The 24,692-nt window shown below is 47.9% G+C and overlaps 1 protein-coding gene across 2 annotated transcripts; it reads left to right on the top strand.

The window, feature by feature from the left end:
- Positions 1 to 260: 260 nt before the first annotated feature.
- DDI2 (DNA damage inducible 1 homolog 2) lies at positions 261 to 24,692 on the top strand. 2 transcript variants are annotated; one of them, XM_054222235.1, is made up of 10 exons: positions 261 to 456; positions 4,939 to 5,068; positions 6,141 to 6,371; positions 8,789 to 8,915; positions 11,006 to 11,133; positions 11,722 to 11,850; positions 12,633 to 12,736; positions 13,154 to 13,343; positions 18,407 to 20,811; positions 21,114 to 24,692. In XM_054222235.1, the coding sequence occupies exons 1-9, from the start codon at positions 319 to 321 to the stop codon at positions 20,299 to 20,301; spliced, it is 3,072 nt and encodes a 1,023-aa protein (XP_054078210.1). In that variant the 5' UTR covers positions 261 to 318; the 3' UTR covers positions 20,302 to 20,811; positions 21,114 to 24,692. The 2 variants fall into 2 exon arrangements, with proteins under 2 accessions (XP_054078210.1, XP_054078211.1); XM_054222236.1 differs by lacking the exon at positions 21,114 to 24,692 and adding an exon at positions 18,248 to 18,310 and having other exon boundaries at positions 18,407 to 18,544.

The raw sequence follows: 24,692 nt of genomic DNA, 5'->3' as shown, positions 1-24,692 counted from the left end.
TGGGAAAACCGGGGTGACACCGAGGGGCCGAAGGAGGGGCGGACATGGAGCGAGCGGCTTTCGGGGTGCGCCGGGGCTGTTTTGGGGTGAAAGACGGGGAAATGGAGGGCTGCGGGGGCGAGGATCCCGCGGGGCGAAGGCGGGGAGGGGGCGCAGGCCCCGCCCCCTCCCGCCGGGCCCCCCGCTGATTGGTCGAGCGGCCCCGATTGACGGCCGGCTCCCGACCCGGCGGGGCGGGCGCTTTGCGACGGCGGCGCTTGACGGCGGCGGCGGCACTTGGCGGCGGCGGGGGCCGGTGGCGGAGGCGGCGGGTCGGCCATGCTGCTCACCGTGTTCTGCCTGCGCCGCGACCGCAGCGAGCTCACCTTCTCCCTCCAGGTGGACGCCGACTTCGAACTGCAGAACTTCCGAGCTCTCTGCGAGCTGGAGTCCGGTATCCCGGCGGCCGAGAGCCAGGTCAGGCCCTGCCCGCCGACCGCCCCCCCCCCCGCCGTGAGGAGCGGCAGGGGCCCGGGCCTCACCCTCCGCCCCGGGTCTGGGGTCCCCTGGGCCGGGATCGGCTTTGTCCCCCCTTCAGCCCCCGGGCCCTCCGCCCCGCCGCCTCCCCGAGTTCGGGGGTTATTTGGGGGGGCGCCCTGTCTGGGTTCTGGGGAGAAACGCGTCCTTTTTCCCCTCAAAATCCTCCCCTTCCCCTCAGGAGAGAGTTCCGGGTCTCCGGTGACTCGATGTCTTACCGGGGTCCCTCCGGGAAAGGTTCGGTCTGTTCCCGCGGTGGAGCTGAAAACGAGAAAAAAAATTGGGGGGTTTTATTGAGTTTTCAGAGGAATTTGGTGTTTAAGTGGGGAAGGGTTTGGATCGAGAGGAATGGGAGTCGGAGAGCGGGGAAGGTGGCGGCCGACGGTCCCCTCACACCCCGGGGAACGAGGCTGAAACCATTCCGGAAAGGGTTTATTGATCAGATAAAATTCCTGTCTGCGTCTAGGGTGGAAAAAGGCTGGTTGAGGCTTTTTTCCCCTCTTTTTTTTCGTACAGGTGCGGGGACCGAACGGCGTGTCCGCCGGGTTCCCCCAGCAAAGAGCCGAATTCGGGGCTCGCTCGTCGCCAGCATGCCAGCACACACGGCGTGGGGGCGGCTCTCCTCCGTCTGTCCGGCCGTCTGGGATTTACTCACTGTTTTGGGTTCAGTCCCACTTTTATTTTCCTCCCTTTTTTTTTGTGAATTTTACCAGTTTGTTAGTGTAGGGGGGGTGCGTTGCAGGACAGGGCGATGTCGGCTCCTTTTCTCGGGGCGCCGGCTGCGCCTGGGGAGTTTTGTGGCGGTGGCTTTTTACTTCCTGAGCCTTTTCCAAGTTGAAATTAATAAAATATTTTTCCAGTCAAGCGAATATTAGTCAGCGATGGAAAAAGGGCTGAGGTGGATGTCTTCCCTCACTGAGCAGGTTCCTGACGCCTCCCCCGCGGTGTTTTGCTTTACCTTTGCCTTCGGCGAGCCTTTTATTTGGGGACGAGGGGTTGGTTTTGAGGGGGAAGCGGTCTCCAAAGCAGGGGTAGAAAATCAAGGTGAGGTGGATTTTCCTTTAGGGGGAAAAAACCTCTTGATTTTTGGTAGGTAGAAAGGGAGAAACCACCTCACACAAAGGTTCCCATCTGCCGCGCTCCAGCAGAGCCCCCCCGTGTCTGTGTGGCAGCCGCCAGAGAGGCACCCACGTTCCCTGCTGGGAACGGGGACAACCTCTACACGTGGGACTCTGCGAGCACGCGGTGGCTCCTATACATCCGGGTGTCTGGAGCGTAAACTCCTCGTCGTCAGCTTTGTCCCCCGTGTGTCAGAGCAACCCCTCAGCTCTGGGTCTGTTTTAGGACAATGAGGGGTCAGGGATTTTTCTGCTTATATTTCGCTGGGAGTTAAACTGCTGCGGAGTTTTGCGATTTTATCGGACGCAGGTAACAGGGATCAGCGCTGCGCTTTTTGTAGCCACCTCTGCTTCCCTTCTGCTCACCCATCTGCCATTTATGCATCGTCTTGGTTCCTTTCTTTTAATGTTTTCTAGCCATGTGTTTATTGTTCCTTTCTCTCCTGTTTCTACCCAGTGTTCGTGAAGTGTTTTGAGGACCTTCAGTGGGGAGAAAGTTCTAAAAATACAAGTTATCGGTGAAGCAGCTTGGTGTGTAGAACGATTTTGCGTGCTTAAACCATCCTCCACAAATAAGCAGTGTTACATTTACCAGACTTGGTGGTTTACTGCTGTTTTTCCATAACCAAGGCCCACGTTGTGTTAAAGGGGTCACGCTGGCACAAGAGAGGATTAATTTAATAGTAAATGTGTAGCGTGGAGCGAACCAGTGCTGTGTGGTAATCCCAGTCTTATTTTCTGCTGTTTTGTGGAATTCATTCCGGGTGCTGCAGTTTGGGGTGGAGGCGAGCAGGGGGCTGCGAGGTGTCTGAGGAATGGCTGCGGTCGCAAAGTGGGGAGGGCGGCGTGAGATAACGGGGATGGCTGCTGCCAGGGTGCGGAGATAAGAGGAGCTGGGCAAGGAGAGGGGAAATAATTGGGCTCGCTGTGGTTTCCTCCACATGTCAAGGCGGTGGCTTTTCTGGAGAGGGGTCAGGGAGGATCTGGGCAGAACCGTGTTCTTCTGGCAGCACTGTTTATTTCCTTCGTTTCTCTTTCTTTCTGCGCCGTACATCTCCCATCCTTGGCTGTGCACAGGAAGATGTAACGGGTTCTGAGTTTGCATTGATTTACGGTTGCTGGTCGTATCTGGCGTTCTTGATGGGGGTTTCTCGCTCCATAAACAGGTTCTACCCTACGGCATCGTGCAAAATGCAGCCGTCGTGCGGTATCAGTGCTTGCATCCCTGCCCAGGTCACCTCCAGAAGAGCCCGTGTCCGGTACCTGGCCAGCCTTCTAAAATATGCTACAAACCAGATAATCAAAATGCAGCAAAATTAAATCAGTTTGTTTTAACAGCAGAGCGGAATGGGTCAAAAGTATATTAAGCCATGCTGCTAATGGATGTAGCGTGAGCGCCGGGCGCTTAATTCATTGTCTGAGGTGTTAAGGCCGAACGCTCATAAATCCAATCCCAGCAAGACGACAGAGGTAAAACCTCACTTAAACTGATTAACTTGTCTCTTCCAGAGTGTCTGCGCAGGGAAACTGCCATTTAAGATTTGGGCTTGCAGCTGGGATTTATTACAAGCTTGCTTTCTCTGCGGGCAGCAGCGTTACTGAGTCAGGCCGGGTGGGACGCGTCCGGTAACGTGAGAGGATGCACTGGGACTCTTCCCGTCACACGCTAACCTTAATTATACCGGTAATGTCTTGCAAACCGCCAGAGCAGAGACTGTGCGCCTTAATAGAGCTTGCAAACGGACCTGTGTTTGCACCCAGTCTGGTGCAATAGCGCTGAGGCTGTTAAATGTGTGGCTGATGAGAAGGTAGGAAGCTCGTGCTTGTTCCTAATCGCGTATGTTTCTCTCCTTCTGATGGCTCTGGTTGCTGTTGTACGTGGTTCTTATTATTTTTGCTTCTTCTGTCTTGTCTTACTATGGCACCACCACTCTTCCAGTGCATTAGTGGGATTTTCTGTAATATTTCTGAGTAGCTGCATTAAAGCAGGGAAAGTCTGTAGCGTCTTCCAGTCCTTAAGACGTGTAGTAATTGTATTTTTTGGATCTTCTTTTTGGATCTGCTACGTGCGATAGCATCGAGTAGAGCCATAGCCCATCCAGGCAAGGACTGTGAAAGCTTCTCCCACGCGGCTTTGCCAGTCCCGACCTGCGGCAAACCTGTTGTTGCTGAACCAGCCTTTTCCAGACCCAGAGAGACGCGGGTCTTGCTAAACGAGGTGGTAAACGTGAAATTCAATCGTATGCCTGACGGGTTGAGGCTGAGTTCTCTGGCGTTTCTTGCTTTGGACTCCTGCCAGGGGTAGGAGGCTGCTGAACCGATCTGCCCGGTCTCATCGTGCTCCCATGAAGGCACAGAAACCTTCACGTTTAGCAGATACCATTTCTGGGAACTTCTGTTCCCATAAAGCATTTCTTTCTTTATTTTCATTTTTTTGGCTTCCTGCGATTTAGGACATCTGTAGGTATTACAGATCTAATGTTAACAGAAATATTCCCATGGTGATTATTCCTTTTTATCTCAACATGGTTTTATGTTTAATCTGCGGACCCCTTGTTAAGTCAGGTTATCATAATAGAGAATGATGTGACTTTGTGTTTTATAGTCAAAAGAAATGAATTCCCTGCCATGGACTGACTGCAGGCTCGGAAGTGGTGTCTTTGGGTGCTGAACCTTCGAGCCTGGATAGAGTTACATCACTGAAGTAAACTGGAAATCACTAAGCTAATCACTGAGGTCCCTGTAAAACTGGTTATTCTGGGGAACGGTGTTGTTGGGAAAAGGCAGAGATCATAGATATTGGACTGGATCATCCATGGATCTACCCTGACGGACACTGTCTGCATGTGTGCAGTCGGTCCTTGGTCAGTAGGTGCTGACGTGGGGAGAGATAACGCTGTAGAAGACGTCTGTGACTTGCGTAATCGTAGAGATTGGATTTTGGAAACGTGTGGCAAACAGCCCTGGAGCAAGGCTTGCTTTCTTCTCAAACTCCTGGCCTCTAATTAAGAGAGACCAGCCCTTCTCCAAGATGCTGAGTTTCGAGAAACCATTGCTGGGTTTCGGTAAGACCGACTCGGTGTCATTGTCCAACCGCTTACCTGTTGAGGTTTCTCTGTGCCTGAGGTAGAGGTGCTTTGGCGGGGCCTGCCCGTGGCGAGAATTGCACGCCTTCCCTTCTGAAGCTTGAGATGGGTCCAGAGGATTTACTGGAACACTTTCATTAAAAAAAAAAAAAAAAAAAAAGGCAAGATGTCTGCTTTGTCACGCGCGGTGTTTTTCACTGCACTCTCTCCATGAACAGATAGTCTATGCGGAGCGGCCTCTAACCGACAACAACAGATCTTTGGCCTCCTATGGCTTGAAAGACGGGGACGTGGTGATCTTGCGACAGAAAGAGACCGTAGAGCCGCGGCCCTCCATCCGCTTCCCAGGTGAGAAAGGATTTGTGCTAACTTCTGCTCTTAGAGCATCCAAAGATCTTGATATTTATCAAACACCAACTCTGTCTCTTCTCAGTCTCCTTTAGCACCTCGCTGGGCAAAACACTTAGGAAGGAGAGCGGCTAGGGATGAGGCAGGGGGCTTTTAAAATTGGCTAAAGGGCTTGTTATTTAATGTTTTTTTTTTTAATTCTAAGGAAGTGAATGCTATTTTACTATTCTTTTGGGGAAATACAGAGAAAGTGAGGAAGGTAACTGGTTCAGAACTAAAGGCGTGTGACTTTTCATACAACCGCTGGTTCCCTTCCCGCTTGGTGTAATGGTGCAATGATCTGCAGTCTGCGCGGCTCCGGCACGATAAAAAGGCTGTTGCGATGCGCGCTGTGAATCTGTACCGTGACAGATACCCAGAAAACACGCCTCTTAACAAACCCAGTTACGCAATTGTGCGTACATGCGAAGGACTCCTCAGATAACATCTGAGTGGAGCCCTGCTCCTCTGTCCTGCCTTCTGCAGCAATTCCTAGCAATTCCTCGTCATAAAATATCGCTGGCGAAGAAGGTACCGCTGGCTGAGAAGGGCGTGGGAGCGTTGCTTGAGGTCCTCATCCTCCTGCCTCAGCTGGAGGATTGGTGCCTGCAATGCAGGTCTGCAGAAATGGTACTTTTCTTTTTTTTTCCCCCCCTGCTTTTTTTTTTTTTTTTTTAATCTGGGAGATTCAGAAGTGCCTTAGAGATGCTGGGTTTAGCCTCACGATCCCCCCGTGTGGTATTCACGTTTGTGAAGCTGGAAATAACTAGTCTGCGATTCAGTCAGTGCATTTCAGGGGATAAAAACTGGGCCAGATAGAAGGCTAGAGCAGTTACGGAAATACATGCTAGCATTCCTAACCCACTAACCCAAGCACGTGGCCATGCTTCCAACGTGAATTGCTGTTTGCAGAAAACAGTCTAATACTGTAGCATTAAGAGCGGCTCATCCTTCCCGCGGTTTTTCCACTGTGTTTTTCACGCAGAATTGTAAATGTGAAGCGCCGACACCTCTGACTTTTTTTCCCTTCAAGGTCTGCCGAGGATAGACTTCAGCAGCATCGCGGTTCCTGGGACGTCCACTCAGCAGCACCAGCCACCAGCACAGCGAATTCGCCCGTCACCTCCCGATGCGCCTTCGTTCCCTCAGGGTTTGGACAATCCGGCGCTGCTACGGGAGATGTTGCTTGCGAATCCCCACGAGTTGTCCCTGCTGAAGGAACGCAATCCGCCCTTGGCAGAGGCGTTGCTCAGTGGAGACCTCGGTAAGTTGGGTTATTAATCGGCGGGAGGTGGCTTTAAATCTGTTTGAGCTCAGTTCTACTAAAAGGCGGGCACAGGTTTTTAACTAGCTGGGATGTTCGCTGCCAGCTCATTGACGATGCTGAGAAATAGCGCGGGTTAGGAGTACTCAAGGCAGAGTTCCTCGCTTAACAAGACTGTTTCTTGCAAGCTGGGAGTATTTCTCCTGCTTGGCTTCTTTAATATCCTATCTCCCCCGCTTTGAAATAGCGGATGCACAGATAAGTCGAGTTTCTATGAATGGCTCAGCTCCCAATTTGTATGTGAAGATTCCCTGAATTCATGTTTTCCAGTAACAGCGTTGTGTTTGCTGCATCCCAGAGGCCACTGAGACCTCAACAGAGAGCAGTACGCCAAAAAACCAACTCTGTCCCTAATGGTTAGCTGCTATGGAAGTGGACACCAGAAAGGGAGAGGAAAAAGCAAACGGTGCCTTTCGGGAACTTTTCCAATAGCAGTAGTAATAAATGTTTAAGCCTGTTAATCTTGAAGGTGTTCACATATTTTGGGCACAGTTGGAGTCCGGTACCATGTCCTTCGCTTCCTCTGCAGGCGAGCAGCTGATGTTGGTCCCTCATTCTTCATGTAATGAAAGCGTTGAACTCTAGTGTCTGTTCAGTATGAAAACAAGGTGGTGGTTTGAGCGTCAGAGGATGCGCTTCCAAACCTCTGCAAGACCTTTAGTTAGAAAATAAATCCTGTTGAGTTTGGGGAAATGAATGAAGAGGAGAAGCTTCTAGCAGGAGACCTTTTTTCTTCTTTCAGGGGTACATCGTAGTGTTTTCTCTCAGTCAAAGGAAGCTAGAAAGGAACTTGCATGGATATTTTTGGCCTATTTCATTTTTTCATTTTTACTTTAGCTCGTATCCAGAGTTCAAGCCATGTCCTTTGCGCTGTCAGGCTTTTCACACCTCTTGTGAGCGCTGCGTCTGTGGTGCAGTAGGGAAATTGTTCCCATCACCTTGAGAAGATGTGCTGCAGCTGGCACAGGAAACGAGAGGTTAAGCCCAAGACACCCAGAACTGGCTCATCTGCTGCTCTGTCTTGCCTTCTTATGCGCATTGAACTTTGATTCAGGTGTGCATTTTTAGTCCCAAATCGCCGCAGTGGGCTGTGAGAAGGAAGCGGGGTTTGATCTGGTCATGCTCTCATCATTCTGTACGGCTGCTGTCGGTATTCGGGCACAGATCCAGTCCAGCTCTGGCTCCGATGCCCAAATATACACATAAATACGTGCCATGTGACTGTGCTGGATGCACTGCAAGTACTTTAGAAGGCACCTGCTACGCAGAAACCTAATTAAAAACAAATAATAATAAATAAGTAAAAAACAAATAAGAAAACATACACAGTGCCTTCCCAAACATGTAACAGCCTTTGAGCCAGAGAGCTTCTTCATGGGAACTGCATTTCTGGAAGCAAACCCACAATCTTCTGTGTTTACAGAACTCAATTTATTGCCAAGTCCTTTTGGGAACGTATGTGATCAAATCCAAGCAGTAAAAAAAAAAAAAAAAAATAATAGCCAGAGGCCATACAAAAAGCGGGGATCTAAAAACTGTGTTCTTAAAATGTGCAGCAAGACTTTGTGGAGCAGGTGTCCCGCCTGGGACCTCTTGATTTCAGTGGTAGGCATCCAGCTTTAGGGATTGTAATGTCCCTGCCTTTGCCTGTGTTGCTTGCGTTTACAGGAAGTTTTGTTGTTAGCCTTTTCACGTCTTACAGTTTTGCCTTTGCTCTCTGCCGGATCTGCAGACTGTTATTTTACTGGGGGATTGCTGAGTGTAAAACACGATAGATTTTGCAAGCTGTTCCTGTAGGTGGGCCATCTTACTGAGAGCTATGAAATCTCGCTCCTATCTGTCTGAAGCTTTTGGAAAATACACGTGCACGCAAGCTTCTTGTTCGAATTGTGCAAGTTCTGTAGTCCCCATTTCTGCTTCGGGTCTCATTTATCGGCTGGTGGGTTGTTTTTTTTTTGGAGTATAGCGTAGGCAATTTTTCTTGCAATAGAAGAATGAATTCCTGTTTTTGTCTCAGTTCTTTGTTTTAGATATTGTTGTCTTTACGTTTTTTCCATTTTTTCTTCCATATAAAAATGTATGCGCAGGGAAATTGAGTTTGATATTGCTGAGTCTGGGTAGCAACACAAGGAGAAAGAGCTCTGTCCAGTTGCTTTTCATCTCAGCGGGTTCCCAAGTTTGCCACCGATCCTTTGAGGTCTGTCCCCGCTGCCTTCAGATGAAGCCTTTGGTGCCTGTGCTGCTGAGCCTACCCCTGAGTGCGCGCTGGCATAAAAAGAAGAGTTTGCTGTGCCAGAACTTGATTTGTAAGAGTCATTTCCAGTAAAAAGCATTTCTGTATCTCCTTGTTACTGCAGAGAAATTCACCAGGGTGTTGCTGGAGCAACAGCAGGACCGAGCCCGGCGGGAGCAGGAGAGGATCCGACTCTATTCAGCTGACCCTTTTGATCTTGAGGCACAAGCCAAGATAGAAGAAGACATAAGGTAGAGAACCAAAGCTGCTTGCGGGCTCTGGAGGTCTTCATGGTGCTTTTTTCCACAGGGTGCTTCCATCTGTGATGCTTTTTCCTTGGAGGGTGCAAGGAATGTATTTAGATCCTGCCTTAAGATGCCCTCAGGGCAATGCTCTGAGCCACCTTTGCATGTGGGAGGGCTGGGAATTGGGGACACACAGGCACACCCCATCCTTTAGGTTGTATCCAGCTGAGCCCGGATCATGAGGTGGCAGCACCACTGTCTACGCGTGTGATGTCCCAGAGCTCTCCAAGCTGGTCCACTCTGAAGCACTTGCGAAAGCACTTAGAGATCTTAGATCCTCTTGAGCGGTGGTACTTGGGTGCCTCAGGTGTGTTTTGAACCGGAGAACTGGGCCTGTGTTAGTCTCCAAGCTGAGCCTCTGCACAGCAACGTGGCGTCATTTCTCCCAGTTGCCTTTGAGATTTGGTTTTGCTTCCTGCTAATTGTTTTGTCTCTCTGGCTGATTCCAGACTCTGAGCATCACTGCTGTCAGAAGAGATGTTCTGTAGAAATATGTTCTGCTCGTCAGCGCTCGCTCCCTCTTGCTGTCTTCCAAATGTAATTGCATTGGGCTGAGGCTGGATTTCTTAAATTGAGTGATAAATCCTTGAGTCAGAACATGACTGGTGGTTTTTTTCCCGATAAAGAAATGTCTGTCTGATACAGGCTCGTAGTTGGTCATCGTCAAAATTCATTTGTGATGTCATTCTTGCATTACGACTGACAAGGTGTTGGTGCCAGATAAATGCTTCGTTTAGCAATGCAGAAAAATACGCATTTGTAGATAGCAAAACACCCAAGGCACAGGAACGCTTTCCTCCTTCCACAGATGAGGGGACAGATAAAGACGGTGTGTCCAAGGCTGTGCAGCTGTTGGGGAACAGTTTGGGCACCTAGCAGTCCCCCAATTTCACACCCAACTTAGTTTCTTTGAACTCCTTGCTTAATTAGATGTGCTCTGCCCAAGATTGACTGGAAGCTGTTGCTATTTTTTTTGAGAACACGGTTTTGCCCTTCAAGTGTATCTTAGGTGGGAGAGTGTAGAGCACAGAGAAAACGGAGTAATGGATTTGACAAGAAAACAAACTGAAGGTTAACCGTCTGATTTGTGCTTAAATAATAAAAGGCAGGACAACATGTGGCTCTGTTTCAGGAGTATATGAAGCGCGATAGACGGGCAGTAGGGTGCTTTAGCTCCCAGATGAGCCACGTCTCGGGTGCCGTTAGCCGTTTTCCTTCCCCACCAAGAAACCATGTCTACCCATCTTGTTGTGGGAAGGCTACCACAGTAGAGAAGACGGATCAGAGAGGAGCTCGGGGTTTTTCCTCTTCCTCTACTGAGGAGGAAAAATGAAATGGCATCAAAATTGGAAGCCCTTTTCTCTTTTTGGTAGATAGAGCTGTATCGGATGCAGTCGCTACAGATACCTATCACTTCCAAGATGACTGGAGGGGCCGTGGTGGGCTTCTTGAGGGGCGTTTCTTCTGTAGGCTTGAATTTGCAGCAAGGGCTTGTGTTCGTGGTGGGGTGTTCTCGCTGCGGTTTTGCTCATCTCCCTCCCTTCCAATATCTGGAAAGGAAAGATACCAGGGAAACGTTGGAGGATTTTAATGTTCAGCTGCTGTGTGGGATTCCAGCATTGTAGCTACTGGCAACATCGTGGTGTGCCCTCAGTGCTTTATTTTAGAGTGACTAATAAATACACAGGTTTTTCGCTTGCAAGTTCTCCAGGTTAACCCCGTGGCGACAGGTTTCTGTTGCAAACGGAAGGCCGTCTGATGCTGTAGTGTGAGTTAGGCAAGGTGTTGGTAGGAGCAGTCTTCATGGCTGCTGGGGAGCAACTTGATGTCTCTGGATTACGCCAGGATCGTTACTAGCAATCCCCCTGCTAAGAAGGCTATGTTTAGCTAACGAAGCAGTCTTTGTTGTGGTTTAAACACGTTGTTCGTAAGGTGAGCTGCAGCAGGTGGGATTACCAGATCTAAGGTGGAGGGATGCTTATAAGATCTGGCTGACGGAAGGTCTGATTTTTCTCTCTCTTCTCCATTAAATTCAGGCAACAAAACATTGAAGAAAATATGACGATAGCAATGGAAGAGGCCCCTGAGAGTTTTGGGCAGGTGGTGATGCTGTATATTAACTGCAAAGTCAATGGACATCCAGTGAAAGCCTTTGTTGACTCAGGTGAATTGCCCCATTTTCATCTCTTTCTCTGCACACTCCTCTCCCTCCCTGAGGGAGACGGTAAACGCTCCAGAAATTTTGCCCAGAAATGCCATAAGAAAGCACTGCGTTACAAGATTTTAAAGCACCTGATTAAAACCTGAAAGCAGCCTTGTTTAAGGCAAGCAGAGCCAACTGTTGTGAGAAGCAGCGTGCGTGAGTGCTCGAATGCCCCAGATCAAGGCTCCTGTGAGAATCTCCGGGGCTGCGATGCCAGAAAGGTCACTGCCACATGTGTGTCTTATCTCATTTTACAGATGGGGGGGATTTTGCATGCCTTTAATGCTGTGCTTCCCATCCACAGCCTTAAAGGGGAAGTTCTTGGGGTTATTCCAGCTCTACGGTAATACATACTTTACCATCAGTGCTCATCTGTGTGTATACAGTCAGTTCAGCGCAGTGGGATTCACAGGAAACCTTTATGCCCTAATGCAGTTGCTGGTGCAGTGTGGTTTCCCGGCTGCTGAGTGCAAGATCTTAAGCCCTTCCAGGAGAGAATTTAATTTGTGATGAGCTGTCAGGATTTAACACAAATTCTCTTGCTGGTAGGTGCCCAGATGACCATCATGAGCCAAGCTTGTGCTGAAAGGTGCAACATAATGAGGCTGGTAGATCGGCGGTGGGCCGGCATCGCTAAAGGTGTAGGAACACAGAAAATAATTGGCAGAGTGCACTTAGGTAAGTACCTCTGTTCTTCTTTGGGCAGCTTTGGTGGCAGTTTGACTGCATTTCCCATAGTCTTGGCACCGAGGAGTATCTGGTTTAATGCCGTAATTGTTAAAAACTCCCGCAGAGTAAAACAAAAGTGCATCTGTGATACATTTGTTTGTCTCAGGCACAGTAGTCTGTCTTCTGTCTCATTTAATGCTTTCTTAATGGAATTACCTTAATACTTTTAGGTGAGGGGAGTCCTCAGCTCAGAGGACGTGCTCACTCTGGATGCGAAAAACAGGGCTAATGTGAAATAGCAGGATCTTTCCTGTTTAGGGTGGGACTGCTGGGCAGCACGAGTTGCTCGGGCAGGGTTCCACTACAGTGGAGCGTTTCATGTTCCTTTGGGAAGAGAAGGCTCTCTGTGCTCTTGTGCAGGTTTTCTGGATGAGAGGAGATTGTCCGTAGTGTCTAAAAAATCGATTCTCTTCACTGTTGTTGCTTTTTAGACTTGTGCTCTAACGAGCTGTGCGCAGCTCCTCTAGCTTGGAGGGTTAGATAAGCAGTACTTAAGGCTCTAGAGCAGGTCAGTTTTTAAAATAATTAACTTCTTGAGACCAAGGCAGGCCTGATAGTCCCTGGGGTTCGCAAAGGGCTAGACTTTCTGTGACCCAAACGGTACGTCAGAGCTCTGGCTTTAAGATTTGCCCAGGTTTGTGCAGACCTTTCCCAGGAGATGGCAGAGCAGAAAGTAGATTTTTTTGCGCTGTAGCATTGCAAGGTGGTAACTTCTCTCCCCTGCCTTTCAGCTCAGGTCCAGATTGAAGGGGATTTCCTGGCATGCTCCTTCTCAATCCTTGAAGAGCAGCCCATGGACATGCTTCTAGGACTGGACATGCTTAAGAGACATCAGGTATCAAAATCTCTTTTGAAACAGCTACTGGCTCTTCCAAGTTAAGTGCTAAGTGCAATGTAAATGCCTTGGTTGTGAATTTATTGGGATTTTTCTGGGGAGCGTTGATGGTGGATTATCTTCCAGCCAGTTAGGAAAGAAGTACATACGCTACATACATCATGGATAGCTGTAGGATGTCTGGCTGCTCCCTGAAGATTTTTGCTCTGATCAAAGATGCTCAGAGCTTTCCAACTGAATGATTTATTACAAATCAAGTCACGCGGGGCCCTTTGCTTATAGCCCACTTGGCCCACTTTGCTTAGCTGCTATGAGCTGTTCCCTTTGGAGATGGATTGTTTAACCTTTTTTCTCCTTTTTCTCCGGGAATTGACTGGCTCTTATGCAGGCCCCTGATGTCTCGATGCTCTTTCACAGTGTTCAATTGATCTCAAGAAGAATGTCCTAGTGATTGGCACAACTGGTTCGCAGACCACTTTCCTCCCAGAGGGCGAGCTCCCAGAGTGTGCCCGGCTGGCTTATGGGGCCGGGCGGGAAGACGTGCGGCCGGAGGAGATTGCAGACCAGGAACTAGCAGAAGCAATACAGAAGTCCGTAGAGGAAGCAGGTACCGGGAGGAGCGCAGTGGAAATATTAATCCGCGTAGTTTTCCTGCTGACAGGATGTCTGTCAGTAGTCCCCCTTCTCAGCTCCTAGGAGATACAGCCTAACGCAGCCCCAGCGAGTAAATGGTGGAGAGAAAGGGGCTTTATTCTTGCTCGTGGCCTCTAACTGCGCTTCTCTTTTCCTTTCTACCCAGCAAAATCTGTCTGCACGAAGGCATTTGGGGGTGCTTGCTGTTTAATTTGTGCTTTCCTTGCAACTTCCTACCCGCTCTGGTTTCTTGACCTTCAAAGGTGTGGAGATAAATGGTTGTCTCTGGCACCCGTTCACCTGGGTCGAGTTGTAGTGCCTGGTCATGGTTCAGTTGTGTGGTATTTTAGCAGCCTTGGGTAAGGACAGCTTTGTGGAGGCTTCCGCAAATCCCGTTCTTAATAGCTGCAGCATATGAAAACAGAGGAGCTGTAGCAGTAAGTACAAATCTCTGAACAGAAGTTCATGACAATTTTTAGAAATAGTACTATTTCAGCATTTTTTTCCTTAGAATGGTGCTTGTGCCCTCGGAAGGTGAATTGCTTCTCTTACTGAAGATTACCGTTGCTCCAAATTTCAAAAGCAGCAGCTGAATTCACATCCTAATATACATCATCAGCCTTGACTGTGATCCGCAAAGAGAATTTTCGCCTTCCCCATAGATTTGCTCCCTGTGCCTCTGGAATCCGTAAGCTGCACAAGCCCAGACCGACTGGGCTACGGGAGATTTTGGTAGCTGCAAAATTCATTGAAGTGGAGATGCCAGAATAGCTGAAAGCAGAGCTATGAGCCAGATTTTCTGTTTAACTCCTCCCTTAAAAGCATATGCTTTTGACTAAAGGAAAGCTTCGTTATTTTTTTCCCTGCTATTACAGTGAAGCTGTGAATACCTCACAAAGTATATTCCTCAGGCCTTTTACAAAACTTTTAAAGATAACATTTTATATGCAAGTCTTCTATAAAGACTTTTGAGTTTTCCTGCTAATTTTTCCTCTGGAAGCACACAGTAAGGTTCCGTTTCCCACACAAATGCCAAAACTCTTTGCCAGGTCACGTTTAAGCTGATAAATTTGACTTCTTCCACATTTCTATTGCTATTTTTTTTAAGACTCTAGCATGCACATATTTAAAATTGAAGTGCAATAACCAGATTTAACCATATGTGTATATATATCTATAAAACCAGTTGTAATGCACTGAAATTTTTCTTTAACACTTCCCAATTGCTGCTTGATAGCCCAAAGAGTAAGCAGTGACTTTTGTGCAAATGATGAAATTGTTTACACTGAGGGGAGCACAGGACTGAACTTATTGGTCCCTCTACCAGTTTTCTTCCATTCTAAGAATATAAGTTTTCCAGAGATGTAAAAAACTTGAGAGGAATGCCTGGCTTTAATAAATCAGCAAGAAATGCTTTACGTGTTTGACTTCTAAAGCCAAATTTGAATGCTTATTAACTTCAGTTACAGCAGGTAGAGAGAAACACAAACATAGGTTTGACCTTGCCCCTGTCAGGTTTTGGCACAGCTGAAGGTCACATTCGGTAGCTTGGGCTCATGTCTCTTCATATAACCTGGCAGAGAAAATGTGCGGATGTAAATATTAGTTCTTTTCCTGTTAAAACTTTGAACCTGATGAAGCCTGGGTTGGTTTTAGACATATCTTTCCATTTGGGGTGAGAACTTTGCAGACATCGTAGTTGGTTGGACTTAGTTCTCTCCTGAAAGGGTCAAATAAAAAGCAAACCTCAGCCCCAAATATATCAGTCTTTACAATAAAAGCATTTTAGTTGAGTGCTTTAAGATGAAAAGTGCCTAAAATGACTTAAGTCAAAGCTGCTTATGCACCAAATACAGTTCTAAAGACCATGTGGCTTTGTTCAGACTAATCAGCAGTCTACTGTTTGCCATTGACGCTGAGCCCTAGAGGAATGTAAAAGATTTATGAGAATAGGAAATCCATTTTGTGGATTCGCTTAATGCTACCCGTGCACAAAACTAAGGTAGGTCTTGCTTAGATTGACTGTGTGTAAGTCTTAGACACGTTATAAGCCTCTGGCTCACAGGCTGTATCCTAAGATGTCAGAACACTAATGTATATTCTCTTCCAAAGCTGTAGAATCATAGAATTGCCTAGGTTGGAAGAGACCTTTAAGATCATCAAGTCCAACCGTTAACCTCATGCTGCCAAACCCACCACTGAGCCGTGTCCCTCAGCACCACGTCTGCCTGGCTTTTAAATACCTCCAGGGATGGTGATTCCACCCACTGCCCTGGGCAGCCTGTTCCGATGCTTGACGACCCTTTTGGTGAAGAAATTGTTCCCAATATCCATCCTAAACCTCCCCTGGTGCAACTTGAGGCCGTTTCCTCTTGTCCTATCACCTGTTACTTGGAAGATACCAAACCCCTCCCAGTTACACCCTCCTTTCAGGGAGCTGTAGAGAGCAAGAAGGTCTCCCCTCAGCCCCCTCTTCTCCAGGCTGAACACCCCCAGGTCCCTCAGCCGCTCCTCATGAGACTTGTGCTCCAGACCCCTCACCAGCTCCCTCGCCCTTCTCCGGACACGCTCCAGCACCTCAGTCTCTTTCTTGTCATGAGGGGCCCAAAACTGAACACAATATTCACTGCTATTAGCTGCTGCTAGATGGTAGCAGGAAAACCAAGTGAAAGAACAGGAGACTGGAGAGAACACAACGCAGGACCAAGGAAGCTCAGCTCCCTGCAAGGCCTCTGTTCTTTCACAACAGCTTGTGGTTTTGCTGCCTTCTGGTAGATGGTACAACAGAAATTGCTGCATACATCTGTAGGTTATTAACGTTCTCACTTTGAATGCACCTGGATTATTCTTGAGCTTTATTTAATCCCCCAAAGCTCACTTTAGTGAGCCTCATGATTTCTGTCGGCTGACTTGCTGGTGTTTCGACACCCACGGAAAGGCAGTGAGGTGGTAGTGGAGTCCTGGTGTGTTTTACTGTCCTCTGGATCCTCCACGTTTGCTTCGTTTATGTCTGAGGGCTTGCCCTTTTTTGCCAACATGCTCTGTTTCCCACCACCACTGGGAAACTCTGTGATTATGGCGGATTTACAAAACGAGCAGCAAAACGACAGTTGCTTTAGGAGGAAGCGTGTTCAGGTAGTTTACCCCATAGACAGCTTTTCATGCAGACAGCTTCGATTCAAGAAAGGCACTGCCACCTCATATGCAACTCAGCCTTTTCCTAACGTAGAGAGGAATTTATCCCTGATGGTGCACTTTGTGGAGAAGGGTTTGTTCCGGGTGTTAGCTGGATCGATAGCCCTGATGGGGCTGGGATTCAGCTCCTGTAGGTACCCCGGGAGGAGGAGGATAGTGGGTCTCTTAAGGATGACCCCGAGGAGTGCTTGGCAGGAGAGCAGCTACCTCTGCTGTCTAAATGACTCCAAATCCCTGATGTCTTTGACTGATCAGACCCTTATTACCGATCCTCTGAGTCAAAACACAGTTCTACTTCCTCTCTAAGAATTGGCTTGGGAGCAGAGAGCGTGAACGTAATCCTACCGTGTAGAAACAGAAGAAGATCCCTGTTTTTCATCTGTGCCCTGTATCACAAGCCTTTTTGCCACCCTTATGAAAGATGAGCGGTCTGAAAATCTGTAGGGTAATTCTGGCTTTTTAATACTCCAGCATCGCCAAGTTGGTGTAGCTGCATTAAGACCAGATGTGCAGCCAAAAGAAAGGATTGCTCTCTGCAGTGGCTGCTGTATTTTATACCAAAGCGTATCGATCAGAGGTGCAGTATCACAGCATGTAGTGCGCTGTTTTTATTTAACGGAGAATAAAAAAAACAAGTAACTGAGTTGAAAAAAGGTAGATTTCTTCTGTGGTGTGGAACTCAAAGGAAATCCTGGCTGTACATGTCCCCCAGTCCACCTGGGTATCCGTAAAAAGAGAAAGACTTAAGGTAAAACAGCGGTATATGTTTAAGACCACTGAGTTTGGAGGCCTCTGGGAAGGGAAAGAGAACTAACGCAAGAAATCCCACAGCACAAAATCTGAATATCTGACACTGGACGGAGCAGGGCTTTAATGGAAGAACAGGCACTCTTACAGCAAAGGTCATGTTGGTGATTTAAAGAGAGCATGAGAGCTGATACGTTAGCAAGATTAGACCGTTAGCAAGATAAGTTCACTTATTTAATCTGTCCTGATAATGAGAGCCAGTGTTTGGTGCCACTGATAGAGATCTGCAATTCATCCGTTCTCCGTGTGGAGAAGGAAACGGTGAGCTGGGTTTGACGTCTGGCTGTCTCTTTGCTCTGCACTTCCCAGTCGCCGGCAGCAGTTCCTTTGCGGAATTTCTGCCTTTTACTCTAGGATCTTTACGTTTCCCTTTTGCAGCAAGCTGGTGTTTGCTCACCTTCTCTTGCCTGCGATGGCACTAGCAGTTGCAAGACAATAACGAATCGTATAGAGAATTGTATAGAATCCTATAGAATAGTGAATCGTATAGAGGGATGCCCTCTTAATGCTCATTTCCCTGAAACATGGCTCCTGAGTAACTTCAGCTGTACAGAGAACAAACCAGTGCGGTTCTAGACACACGCCTTGTGCTGCCTATATTTTATCAAGCGTGTAGTATCACCCACAGACCACTGTGCAGCGTAGATAGTACAGAACAGCCTTTAAATTGTTCTCCAGCAGAGTTATTTTTGACTTGACGTAAGGAATTTCCCAGGCAGAACCCCTTCTGGAAGGCAGCGAACGCGAGGAGCCTCCTGCTGCTCGTACGCTGGGCAGTCGGGAGGGGAGCTGCGAGGTCGCAGGACTATAACCATGCATGTGGTGTGCTCTGAATGCTAACACGAGTTTGGTGTGTTTGTTTCCTAATCCAAACAGAACGTCAGAAGCCTTGATGCATGTAGTGTGTGTTTACTGCAGCTGGAGTGGGCCACAGACCAGGTATTTATAGCCATTGGTTTATAAGTTTTCGCTACTACAGTGAAAACAGTGGTTCTCCTGTGTCCTAACTACTGCTTTCTTTCTGTCTTCTGTTAGAGAATAGTGACAAAGAAACTACCTCACTGGAAATGCCCTCATTACCAGCTTCTGATGGGTTTCAAAATCCAGTCCAGTCTTCAGGACTAAATTCCAAGATCTGTAATCCCACAAATCAATTACTTGATCGTTCTGTCTCTGCCCCTGCTTCAATTTGCTCATCCGAATCTAGCCTCGCAGAGCCCATTGATCCTAGAGCCGTCAAGTCTTTTGAGTCTCCAACTGAATGCCAGATAACCCCAGAAAAAGAACATCCTCTCTTGTTACAGCATCTTTCCAATAACGCTTCCTCGGCAAATAACGACCCTTCTCCCCAGCCAGGGGAGGGAACCTGTTGCAATCCAACTTGCCTTTCACAGAAGACACTCAAAGAAACATTTATTGCTGACAGTCTAAAGGAACGTAACGCTAAAGAACAAGACCGTGGTCAGGAACATCCTCTGGAAGTGACAAAAGAAAATAGTTTGGCTGGCACTGCTGCTAAGCACAGGCAAAATAAAGACATATGTCTGTCTGCAGAACAGGAGCAAAAGCATGAGCTTCCCATAGACCATCAGACATGCAAAGAACCAGAGAAGGAACATCTGGAGAAGCAAACTGAGACGACTGACCCAGAACCTCCTTGCCATGTTGGTGGGGTTGAGAAACTTGTTGTGGAAGAAGCCAGCCAGCGAGCAAATCCTCCTACGGAAACGAGAGGAGATGGACTGGAGAAAGCAAATCTTTCCTGTGCGAAAGGGAGTATCCAAATGTCAGCCTCCTGTAGCTGTGTGCATACGGAAGCCTTCATGGAAATAGATGGAGCTGAGCAGTCTGTAGCTGAAGCGCGCAGCTCAACAAGCGAGCAGAAGTGGCAGGCTGAGAACAGAAGTGTGTCTGACCTGAACTCTGACACCTTTTCTATGGAGGTGGAGTCGCTAAAGTCTGCGTCCTCCTCCAGTGATCCACTTCCCACTGCTGATGTCCCGCAGTCTAAAAGCACTAGTGAAATTCCTGCAAAGTATAATGGGTTGTCTAATTTGGCAGCTGAAGACAGCTCTTCCCCCTCCAGCATCCATCAGCTGGATACGGATCCAGGAAGACCTTCAGAAGAGCCATGTTTCTCTCTAGCATCAGCCTTGAAAGAGCTGCACAAACTCTTGATTATCAGTCGGAAAGGAGAATGTAAAATCCTTGCCTTGGAAGAAGTCTCTCAGCTGGAAATGGCTCACAGAGAGCCAGCAGCACAGCGGAAGGGGCTTTCTGAAGATGAGCAGAAAGGCTCAGATCCAGCCAGCCAGGAGGAGAGTTGTTCCTTCTGTGAGGTGAGGTCTGAAGGTGGGAGAGCAGAGGGGAAACAGCTTTGCGGTTCTGACCCAGAAAACATCAGCGCTGGCTCTATCAGACGCGTGCGGGCTGCTCTCGGAGAAGGTGCTTTGGAGAGTCACGAGTTTTCAGGTAAGAGTGATTTGGTCGTGGTGAATTCTGCAGCGACATCTGACCAGCAACAGAGCTCTGAGCAGGAGGAGGTTTTGGCAGAAGGTTATCAGAGTCCAACTAGTCCAACTTCGGAGCAAAACGCATCTGTTTCCTCTGCCCCTGCTTCGGATGAAGGTGCACCTCAAGATACTCGGAGCCTGTTCACAGGAGCACCTGGGAGCAGCAGCAGTTCTGCTCCCGAAGGTCCGTGGCCGTCGGGTGGGTGTGAGGAGCCCCTGCTGAGCCCACCAGCAGGCTATACCGGGCGTACCTCGGGTGCTTCTCCACCACCTGCTTTCCCGGCGGCTGATGTTAATCGGATCCTCAGTGCTGGTTTTACCACACAGGAAGCTCTTGAGGCTCTGGAACGAGCGGATGGAAACACGGATCTTGCTCTTCTCATTTTGCTAGCCAAGAGTATCGTTGTTCCTACGTAACTACAGAAGAGGTAGCTGACTGGGGTGTCTTTTCTTTTAAAGGACATATCAAAATTATACACCATAATGTACAAGCAGAATGTTGAGCCAGATTTTTCGATTACTTGCAGCCAAAGTAACTTGTCTCTTCTGTTTTACGTGTTAGATTTGGCCTTCTAAAAGAAAGAAAACGTCCGAGCGTTCTGTGGACAGGATAGCTTTTAAGTATGCATACTGGGTAAAAATTAATGTTTTTATTTAAATGTACAATTTTAGAATAAGCTCCAATGTTACGAATAAAAAGCAGAAGCCATTAAGATCCCCGCCCTGTCCAGCGCAAAGCAGATTGTGAAGTGAATCGCCCGCGCGTGGGTGTGCCCGGGACAGGAGGCGCACGCCGACTGCGGTATGGCGCAGACGCCAAACAGCGCTTGTCCAAACGGACTCTGGGGATTTGTTGTAGCTCTCCTGCGCTTTGTAGCCCAATGTCCATCTGTGACGCTGGCGAAACAATTATGGCAGCTACTAAAGGTATGTAGATGCCCACAGACGTGTAACATTTCGCAAGAGGAGTGAGGGGCGGAGGGGGCTTTTGGAAGCGTGTGTTTTTGTGTGTGCACGAGGAAGGCTGCTGCCCGTTTTTGCCAAACCCTTTTATGCTCTTGGGCCAGTGTGTTCAAGTTTACAACGTGGGGATAGAAGAAGGGAAGGGATAGAATTTGGTGCTACCAAAACTTAAGAGACTTTTTAACTTATTTGAAGATGTGCTGGTATTAATTGTGAGGGGGTGGGAGGGAGGGAAAAGGAGTATTTCACTTTTTTTTTTTTTCTAGCCTTGCCCACACCGTGTTCCCCTGTATGAAAGAACAAGTTCAGCCACTTGAAGGCAAAACCTTAACGATGAAATTGTTTAACAAACCAGCCGTGTGTTACGGCTCTTAATCCCCCTCTGCCCCTGGAAGAATGAACTGTTTCAGTGGATGCATTCTCTATGCACTGAGCGGGGATGGGATCAGAAGAATGAAGAAATCTGCTTTGCACTAGTTTAATCTCGATGTTTGGGGATGATCAGCCGCTCAGCTGTGGAAATGCAAACTGCAGAAAGCCTGGAGCGGCTGGTGGGGTACTAATTTAATACCTCTTAACGAGCGAGGGCTCCCCAATAGGGTTTCTGAAACAAATGCACTGACATGGCTTCTGCATTATAACCATCGTGGCCTTCTGGGAAGTCCTTGGCGAGTAGCCTGACGAGCACTCGCCGAGGCTGTGCTGTAGGAAACCCTTTCCAGATGCTTTTTTTTGGGGGGGGGATGAACTACTTTTGGATGCTCTGCAGAGCCCCAAAACGCTCTTGGGGGCTGGGGGAAGGAAAGCACGGCTGAAACACGATACCAAATTTTAAGTAGGAACTCTTACGTAGTCCCACTTGCAAAGCTCAGAAGAGGCTTTGTGTCAGGTGTTCATCTTGAACTTTCTGCTTTGAGCTAAACCAGCGGGTCAGCAGCCGCTGGAAACGTGTTTTGTTCGTGGCTTTCATTTGTTGTTATCATTGTCTCAGGCCTGTGTTCCTGGTGTTTTGTTTTCCCTGTGGTGTAGCAGATTTGCCTGCGTGTACGCTAGGCTTTTTTTCATGCAGGGTAGCATTTAAAAACAACACAGATTTGGTTCCCTCTGTGAACTTGCAGGAGTTTCTGATGCCGGTGAGTGGTGGTCGTCAGATTTTTCTTAGAGGCTTGGGTAGCCAGGAGATCCTTTAGAATAACGAAGAGCTTTAAGGCATTCCGCTGTTGAATGGAGCTTCTGCATGAGCTGTGAACGTACCAGCTAGGCCTGGGGCTCCCAGACATGCTTAGCTCATATCCCACTACTTGTGATGCCGGCAGCAGGCATTGCTCCGTGTGGATGTAGGAAGCAGCGCTTGGCTGTTTGGGGACCCCTTGCCGGAGCAGCATCGAGTAATTCACTTTGAGACTATGTTCACATTGAGTTACTGAGGTGGGACTACAGCTTTAGGATCTTTACCAGGCAGGTGGTCAGAGTTAATCCTGGTGATGTTTGGGGTTTTTTTTTTCAATATTCTCCTTGCAATGAGCACCTCAGATCAGCAAAAGCCCCCCTCTGTATAACACTTCGGCCGGTACAGGAGTAGGGTGTCATCAGATCTCTCTCTAGAAGCCTTAGGAATTAAGATTATATTAGACCCGTTCCCATCTGTATCTGGTTCCCTATCAAAAGCAGCAACAAGAACGCAGCTCCCAGCTCTCGGATCCAGAGCATCCTCAGCCTGAATAGCCGAATCTGCTCCCGATTCACACCGCGGGTCTCGGTGAGGTGGTCCTGGGAGCAAGCCCCCACCTGGTATGCAGATACCAGCTGCGGGTTGGCCCTCTTGGATGCACGAGAGCTGAATTCGTGCCCTTAGCCTGCAGGTTCATCTACCGCCAGCTTCTTGAAGCATCAGATGTTAGCCATTTGATGTTATACCCCTTTCCATAGTTACACTTTATGTTTTTAGAAGCAATTACTAATAGCTAGACGAAGTACTGCTGCTTTGCACCAAACTGGGTAAAGGCTCTAGTTTTATGGCCATGTTTACTTAGACTGCATATACAGAATTTATGCTATAAAAGCTTCAGAGCATCAGCCAACTTGCTTCAATGCTCAGTTTTAGCCTTTGTCAAATATAATTTTTGAAATCTGCCCTTCTGCCAAAGCTGTACTGAAGCATTTATCAATAGTGCTAGAATTTCCTGGGTAACTTTCTCTGAACTGCTAGAAACAAAGCCCGACCCCCAACTGATAAATCCTTGTAAAACTATTTTACCAAGTTGGTCCAAGCCTGGTGATTTAATTCTCTTGATTTCAGAGCCTTGCTTTGAGCGAATGGCTAGGTGCTACCAAATTAGAGAATAACTTTTTTAGGAGCGAGATTTATGTTGGAGAAAATCTGGGCAGTGGTGAGCATTTAAGGTTAAAATAAAATGTAACAGAACGTGTATTTAGCGAATGCCGTCTAAAAGTTGTCTTCTGTTTTAATGTGCATGTGTGTCCTTTCTGCTGCGTGCACACATCCTTTGCTCGGCCTTTAGCAATCCCTTAACTACTAGGCTCTGCTCACCTGGCTCATAAAGTGGGAATACTTCTATTTAAGCAGGGACGGCTTGTTGGCTAGAGCCGGGGATAAAGGTAACGCCAAAAGCTCTTCAGGTTTCCGAGGAGCCACGTGCCCTGGTCTAAAATAAGGCTCTTCACTCTCTTCTCTTCCCCTCCTCATTAATCACTGCTCCAATGTACTAATGTCACATCAGCTTAGCAAAACAGTTTCAGTATGAGAAGTCCATCTATAGAGAACAAAGCAACGCTCAGAAGCTGCTTCATAAAGATGCCAGCGCCTGTGGGGACCCGTGTGGGTCCGTGGAGCTGGTTTCTGCGTGTTTCCTGAAGCCACGGTGGCCGCGTACCTTGCTGTTGGTTTCTGAGATCTGTTCTGGTCCTTGAAGATACTGAAGGAATTTACTCGGCCTCTTGCTCTTTCTGTATGTGAGGCTCTAGGTGAGTTTAGAGGTGATGTTTAGTGAAATATCGACATCTGAAAGTTTCTGGGCACAGATAATTCTGACAAGAGGAGGAAATATTTCCTGGTGCTGGTCCCTGGCATGTTTACCTGCTGCTGGACAGAGCTGAGCTACGCTGTGTTATCGTGACAATCTCTGCCTTGTTGCTACATATGGTCAACTTTCTACGTAGACACTCGCTCTCCAGGACTGTTAACCTCGTACCTCCTAGATATGTTCCCTTCTTTCTGTCTTTGTCTCTCCCTCTTGCTGTCTCCTTGCCTCAAAAGTAGCAATATTTAAGTGTACTTGCTGAAGGCTTAACTTCCAGATAAGTTTTCTTTAGAACACTATGCCATTTACAAATAAAAGGAGGAACAGATCCTAGAGGTTGCTTCGCCAGACTTGGACTTTGGCTCCCCAGAACTTTTAACGTGAATTCAAAGAGGAGAAATCAAGAGGTATTTTTGCCTGCCTCTCTCAGAGGTCAGCTTGGGAAATGGGGTTGGTTTCGTGTACATCATTCCCTTCTGAAGCGTTCAAGAGATTTCTTCCTGCACTGTGTAGACGTAGCTTAGTCCGTGATCCAAATGCGTAGCGGTTTGGGTTACTCCTTGACTGATGCTTTTTAGCTTAAAGAGTTTTACAAACTCACTTAAGGAACTTGAGGGAATCAATACTCAGGAATCCTAAAGCTGGTTGCATTTGTGTCATTTACTCTTCTGGGCTGAACATACTGCGCTTGTCCTCGCAGGTGGCTGAAGGGAGGAGTGGTTGTGTCATCAGAGAATGGGATGTGGTTCTGCCCAAAGTAATACACACTTGATTCTTTTTTTTTGATTTTTGGTTGTTTTTTTT

This window comes from Rissa tridactyla, chromosome 16, assembly GCF_028500815.1.
Source record: "Rissa tridactyla isolate bRisTri1 chromosome 16, bRisTri1.patW.cur.20221130, whole genome shotgun sequence".
NCBI lineage: Eukaryota > Metazoa > Chordata > Aves > Charadriiformes > Laridae > Rissa > Rissa tridactyla.
Note: the sequence above shows the minus strand (reverse complement) of the source record. Positions and strands in the feature narration are given on the sequence as shown.

Excerpts from the sequence above, each read along its gene's own strand:
- DDI2 (XM_054222235.1), top strand. The coding sequence starts at position 319 with ATGCTGCTCACCGTGTTCTGCCTGCGCCGCGACCGCAGCGAGCTCACC. Across the intron at positions 5,069-6,140 it reads GCCCTCCATCCGCTTCCCAG|GTCTGCCGAGGATAGACTTC; the intron begins GTGAGAAAGGAT and ends TTTCCCTTCAAG. Across the intron at positions 11,851-12,632 it reads AATTGGCAGAGTGCACTTAG|CTCAGGTCCAGATTGAAGGG; the intron begins GTAAGTACCTCT and ends CCTGCCTTTCAG.